This window comes from Gavialis gangeticus, unplaced genomic scaffold, assembly GCF_001723915.1.
Source record: "Gavialis gangeticus isolate Ggan-Ray unplaced genomic scaffold, GavGan_comp1, whole genome shotgun sequence".
NCBI lineage: Eukaryota > Metazoa > Chordata > Crocodylia > Gavialidae > Gavialis > Gavialis gangeticus.
Genome location: NW_017728992.1, coordinates 182,084,010 through 182,090,724, shown reverse-complemented (window position 1 = coordinate 182,090,724; position 6,715 = coordinate 182,084,010). Strand labels below are relative to the sequence as shown.

At 40.3% G+C, this 6,715-nt stretch overlaps 1 protein-coding gene across 1 annotated transcript in view; it reads left to right on the top strand.

Moving 5' to 3' along the window:
* Positions 1-6,715, top strand: part of MRPL13 (mitochondrial ribosomal protein L13) — a 98,307-nt gene that overhangs the window by 48,318 nt on the left and 43,274 nt on the right. Inside the window, exon 5 of the mRNA XM_019528111.1 lies at positions 6,337-6,423. Within this exon, the coding sequence (XP_019383656.1) occupies positions 6,337-6,423 (87 nt within the window). The remainder of the gene's footprint in view (positions 1-6,336; positions 6,424-6,715) is intronic.

Genomic DNA, 6,715 nt, shown 5'->3' with positions numbered 1-6,715 from the left:
TGGAGCAGGGCTGAACCATAGTAAAGCAAAACCCAACTTAGGGATCCAAATAACAGGTTTATTAAACAGACAACATGCTACACAGACCCATAAAGTTATTGGTTTCACATGCACATACACACGCAGAAACACAAGCACTTGCAGTGGCAGCAGGAGAAAAACTCAGTGGAACGGTTGGCATCCAGGTTGGGAAGAGAAGCTGAGTCCAAGTCCTTGGTTGAAGAGGGGGTCAGGGTGATGGCTACCTATCCAGGCTGGAAAGGGGTCCTTGTCCAGTAGGTGTTGTCCAGAGGAGGGTCACTGGCAGGGCCTCTGGGTGGATAGGTGGTGTGGCATGTTGCTGGTCCAGATGGAGAGGGCATCCAAAGGAGTCGGTCTTCACTATCCCTTTATGGGGCAGACTACTTCTGATTTCCTATGGGGAGGGCCTGTCCAGACAAGGCCAGTCCTGTTCCAGGTGTTCTTACTGAGCATATGCAGCCTTAGCACAATGGTGGGATGCCTCATCTTTTATTTCTTGAATGTTGAGGGTGGTTCCAAGGGCTGGGTCATTGGTCTAGGTATTGGTGTTGATGGTTTGGTCATTCAGAGGGAGCTATTTTTAGACCTACTGCCGTTGTCTCTCAAGCACCCTCATTCATCCCCATTCATTCAGGAACCAAATTACATAGGAGGGGTAGGTGTGAGTCATAGGTTACACAACCAGGCACGGGGTAAGATGGAGGCTTGACATTACAGGATGGAAACTTGACATGACTTTTATGCTAACTTACATATGTAGGCCTAAAATAGTAATTGCACAATATAAAAGCAGTAAAATAAAAAAAATCAATACAAACATAATAATCATCACTTATAAAACAGTGGATATCTGTATCAAAATAGCAGGGCACTTATTTGCAAAGAAGGGAGAGAAAAATAAAACTTACTACCTAAAGTAAAATGTTAAAGCTTATCCTACATCTTAGCTTACTTATACTTATCTATAGGGAATAGAGAGGGAGAGAAAAAGTCAGAAAGGGTTGGGGAAGGGGAGGGAATGAATTTTCAAATAAATAAAAAAGGGAAAAACTGGGGGTTTTGCTACACAGGCAGAGCCCTGGGCTGGAAGATACATTATAAATTGCATCACCCAGGAGCAGCTCTAGAAACCACTCTGACTAGCAAGGACCTTTGAATCACAGTGCTAGTCCCATTTTTTCTTTGGTCTCAGTAGGTAGGAGTTGGCTAGTACTAGCTTCTGCCCCATTTGAATAGTAAATAACAGCTACTTGCAAGAGCTCAGCTACACTGGCCAGTGAGTGTACCTGGACTAGTAAAGCAACGGTGGCTTCTCATTGCATTCCTACTTGGGGTTGAGAAGAATGAAGTGTACCTAAGGCCAGACCTAAGAGAAATGAACTTTCTCTTGTTCTTTTGCCTAGGTGCCTGGTTCAAGTGGAAGGAAATCCAGCCCTTTCTATTTAAACCATAGAAAAATGGAATAACCATGCGAAAGTATGTAAAAATAAGATGAGCTACATAAATTGTTTAATTAACAAGTCACAAGATTTCCCTTGAGTGTTTGTACATCAATGGTACCCAAGTTCTGAAATGGCATGAGAGGAACTAAGTTATACAGAAACATGGAATTGACCTTACTGGATCAGACGAGCCAGTATCATCCCGCTGGCAGTGAAGGATGCTTGTTGCTTCACATGAAAATGAGCTTACATGCATTCACTCTTCTTAACTCTGATAAGGTGCATAATATTCATCGGGAGGATTTGATTCCTGAATGCTGTGTCAACTGGCTTATACCCTGGAGCACAAGCTTGGGTAATTCTTACCATATTTAGCATGTATAGTGACAGGTATCCTTATTGGACATTTAATCTTTCAGATTTCAATCCCCTCATCCATCTTTCATATAAGCTGTGACCTCTGAGATAAGGAGCGAATTCCAGAATGTCTGCACGATATGTGAAGAAGCATTTCCTTTAATTTTCTTCTGAAGTTTGTCTTTTGAAGATGTATTTTTTGTTTAACTTGAACACTTAAAGTATGAATTCTTTTCCTGTGGGGCTGTTTTTAATAGACACCATACCTTTTTTAGAGCGGAATTTTTCTTTCTGGAACATGATTTAAAAAACAAAATTGGACCACATTAGTGAACAGAAATAGCCACACCAGAGTAGATTGTTAGTTCATCTAGCTTAGTATCGTGCTTCTAACACCGAACAAGCCAGATACTTTCACAGAGGAAAGTGAAAAATTGGCACAAACATCTCTTGTTTGAGGAACTGTAATAACAGTCATCAGAGTGTTTTAAAATCACTCTACCAGGCAGAAGCCATTAAACAACTAGTTTTATAGATGTGTAGATCCTGTGCCAGGCAATCTTACATGTTAATACTCTGAATTAAAGAGTAGTTCTAATGCAGTCTAAGGTGAAAAGCAAGTGTCAGATAAAAAGAAAATTGCTTACAGTTTAACTACATTTTATAAAGAATGATGGGCAGTAGATAAATTCGAGCTTGGAATTGAGGTAGTTAGCTGTATTGGTCTGCAGACAGGAAGAAGGCAGGGCAGGATAGCACATTAGAGACTAATGGGTTTAGAGAGTCATGAGCTTTCGCAGGCAACAGCGTACTCATCAGATTCCAAGAATGGACTGGCAAAAAGAAATGTCTGTATAGAAGGGAAAACATGTAAGGGGAGAGGAGGCTGCTGGGAGAGGTTATAAGGAAGTCCCTCAGTTGAGAAGTGGCACTGCTAACGATTAGCAGGACACGTAAGTATGCTGTTACTCCAGTCCTGTCCAGTCCAGTGGTGATTTCTTGTTCTGCAATTTCACATTCCACTTGATTTTTAAAGGGTTTTGTTCATTTGTTTCAGGACAGCTACTGTCGGAGTATCTAGGGATGTTGAAGTGTTCTACCACAAGTTTTTATGCATTTCTGGAACTGATGTTGACTCTTTGTCCATTCATTCTTTTATGTAGGAATTGTTCCATCTGGGCAATAGAGATAGCAGAGGGGCACTGTAATTGGGTAAGGGCATTTATGACATTGGTAGAAGAGCAAGGGAAAGAACTGTAGATGTTATTATGTGTACTGCTTGGTTCAGTGATGATATCCGGGGCAATGAGGGGCAAACTGGCACCTAGGCCTGTGGCATGGTGTGAACTGGAGTGAAGTGATCTGTTGCTAGATTGTGGGGATGGAGAGGGGCTGCCTTTAAGCCAGGATGGACTTGTTGCCCAAGGCTAGCTTGCAATATCATCATTTTCCAGCAGATGTTGGAAGTCATTAATATGCATTTCAGCTGGGGACTGTAAGTGGTAGCTAGAGGGAATGTTGCCCTTGTCACGGGGTTGCTATTGTAACATGTCGGAGTGGGGCCTGACCTTGCCTTTAATTTGAGTTGATACAGTTTGGGGGAGGTCTACTGTAAGTGTAGAAATCCCTGAAATGTGCATCCCAGTGCTCGGAAGTGATGTGTGAGGTGCATAGGACTATTTTAAGGATAGAGAGGAGGAATTAAAGGTGGAAAGATACTGACCTTAGAAAAAGTGAACATAGATTTAAAAGAGAATGGAATGAAAATTAAATCATGAGGAAAGAAATACTCAAATAAGGTTCAGCTACTGTTGGTCTCCCTGAATCTTTTGTTTTGCTACCGTGTCTAATTTGATTGTCAGGATTTACTTAAGAAAATAATTTCAGATGAATAATTTGAATCCTCACCTGTTTTTTGGATAACAAATCCTATTCAAATGTGTTTGTTTACAATTTCATCTAGAACGATCTATGCAAGTATACAATTTAAATGCTGTTTAGTTCAATATATATCTTGTTATGCCTGCATATTTGTATGGCTCAATGGACAGTAATTAGTACATATAGACAGGCTTACATTATTACAGAGATTATTTTTACCCAGACAGGGTCAGTCCTATGCTTTATTCTAGCTTTGCTGATGTTTTCTCTATCTTCTTGATTCAAAAGACATTGAGATCACCAAGACATTTCAGTGAAAAGAAGCCTTATTTCAGGTTCCAAGTTATTTTGGTTTCTAGCATATTATTTTTAACATCTTAGGGCTCCCATGTGCTTGCGGGGAGCTTTATCCAACACACTAGAACTCCAGTGCGTCGGAGCAGACTTGATTAATCAAATCTGCTGGAGCATGGACATTGACGTGCTCCCGCAGCCTCATGTGTCCCTTGTATCCGCGTTGCCGCGTGTCTCTGCTTACAAAATAGTGTCGGTGTGCTTTGAAATACTACGTGTCTGATGAGCTGTAGTTCAGAGTGCCCCACTACCATTTTTTCAACACAGAGACGCGCAACAATGATACATGTGACGTGCAGGCACTTCTAATTAGCATGGCTCCCTGATTAAAACGCCTGGTGCCGCACTGGGAACACATGTAAAAATGCCTCAGTAGCTAGAAGAAATAAATCTCTTTTGATGCATACAATTCTCTTAATCCTGTCTCCCTAACATCTAACGGTCTCTGATAGTAGTGCCTTACATTACTTTTAGTGTCTTTCCTCAGACAATCTCAAAACACTGTAGCAGATATTTATTAATTAAAAGTCTATACATCTCTGCCAAGTAGAGAAGTATTATATACAACGTACAGTTGGCAAACTCAGCACACACAGATGACGTAAAGACCAAAGTATTCAGTAATTTTGAATGGTCTAAGTTGAATCCACAGAGGTCTTATTCTTTTCTGAGGTGCCGAGCATCTATGCTCTCATTAATGGAAACAAAACTTTTAGTGCTTGCTGCTGTGGAAACCAGGCCCTGTGTAATTTAAGCTCAGAACTCAGCTTTATAAACCCTCTCGTTTCCATTATTTTAAAGAATTAAGGATTTTGCTTTACTTATTCTTATATTTCACAATGTTTCCTTTCTAAGGTTAAAGGAAATGTTTGCACGGTGACACTAGTTTCTTATGTTCAGGTATAGTTGTGTAAATATAAATAGCTGTGTAACTATTAAATGCTTTTCTTTTTCTACAAGTTTATATAGTGAGGTTGTACAAATTGTATTCAGTTCTAACGATCGCAAGTGGCACTGTTCATCTGGAATTTATACCTAGAAAATAATATTCACATGATAAATGTGTCCAGCAGTATTCTTGGTGGGGTGCCTTGCTGCTTCAGGCTTGCTCAAGACATGCTGCATTAACTATGTATAAACATACAAACACAAGAAGTCACCACACTGTGGTGTTAACTTATATACAGGGAAATATTTGGTGATTTTGTTCCATCTTAATTAGGATATGTTAAGTGTAGGAGTGCATGTATATAATAGTATTTAAACCATATGGGCACCTTTCCAATTTTCTTCTTTTTGTGATGTTATTAAACTTTGGTAAATGTTGGAAATATATTGAACAAGACCTTATATATTATTGAGGTGCTCCAAACCTCCAGTCTTCATCTTCAAATATATCTATGGAAGCTTTCATACTGGGACATACAGTGTTGTTCTCAGCACTCTCTCGCTGTCAGTGGTACTAATCAGGCATCACATCAAAATATCATTAAATTTAGGAAAGTTGTGAATACTCCCTAATCCTGAGCAATTAAATAACAATATATATTAAAGGAGACATGTTTGGAATCTCTTGTATACAGATGAGGTGAGTGGTGTGGCAAGTGAATAAGGCCCATTCAGCCCTCTCAGAGAAGGTGTTGGGGAGTTTTCACCTCACCTTTTTAACTCTGGAAGGGCCTGCATGGGCCTTCATTCACTGGGGATAACGGGTGCACAAAAACTGTCCTAGTCTCACTCCCTCCTGTCTCTACTGCTCTCACAATAGTTACTAGTCTTTGGCCTCTGAGAATAGTTAAGCTACATCTGCAGATGATGATAGAACTCTTCTCTGTAAAAGTAATTATTGAAACAAAATCCAAGGACTGGAGGAATAGTCCACAACAGTGGTACTCAACCTTCTGTTCCTGCAGGCCAGATGAGTGGTATAGAGTTAGCTCTCAGGCCAGATCCAGCATGGGGTCAGTGTGCAGAGTTAGTCCATGGGTGCAGTCCAGCACACTGGCCCAGCCACATTCATTGGATTTGGCTATTAAATGACTCCACATGGAGGACCATGTCACCCCATCTGCAGAGCTCCCTGCAGGTCCTCTAAACCAGTGGTGGGGAAGCCAAGGCAATTAATGCTGGTGTCATTCCCCTGCTGCCAAATTTCTGGACCTGTGATCAGAGGCTGGGCACCACTGGTCCACACTACTTCTAACCCATTGTTTCTGTCGTTTTGCTGTAACTGTTTCACATGCTGATTTTATAAAGTTTCATAATGTATAATCTCTTGCAGATTGTTAAGTTGGCTATTTATGGAATGCTCCCTAAGAATTTACACAGAAGAACCATGATGCAAAGGTTGCACCTCTTTCCAGAAGATGTAAGTCAAGGGCTGTGCTCATTTATGTTTTGTTTCCCCATGCTTCAGGGAAGTATAGATTTAAGTAAGACAAAGCTTTTCTTTTTTAAAAGAAGGCAAGTAAAAAGCAGCTTGTATGTTTTGTAGTCACACAGTCCAAATCTGTTTTTTTCCCTTGTGGTTTCATTTTGGGTCAGTTGGGAGCTTGTTTATATATTGTTATTTACAACCAGAAATCAAAATAAGATTTTGTATAAACAGACCTTGGTTCCACGAACGGATTTTTCAAAATTTAAGATGGTAACACTGGAAA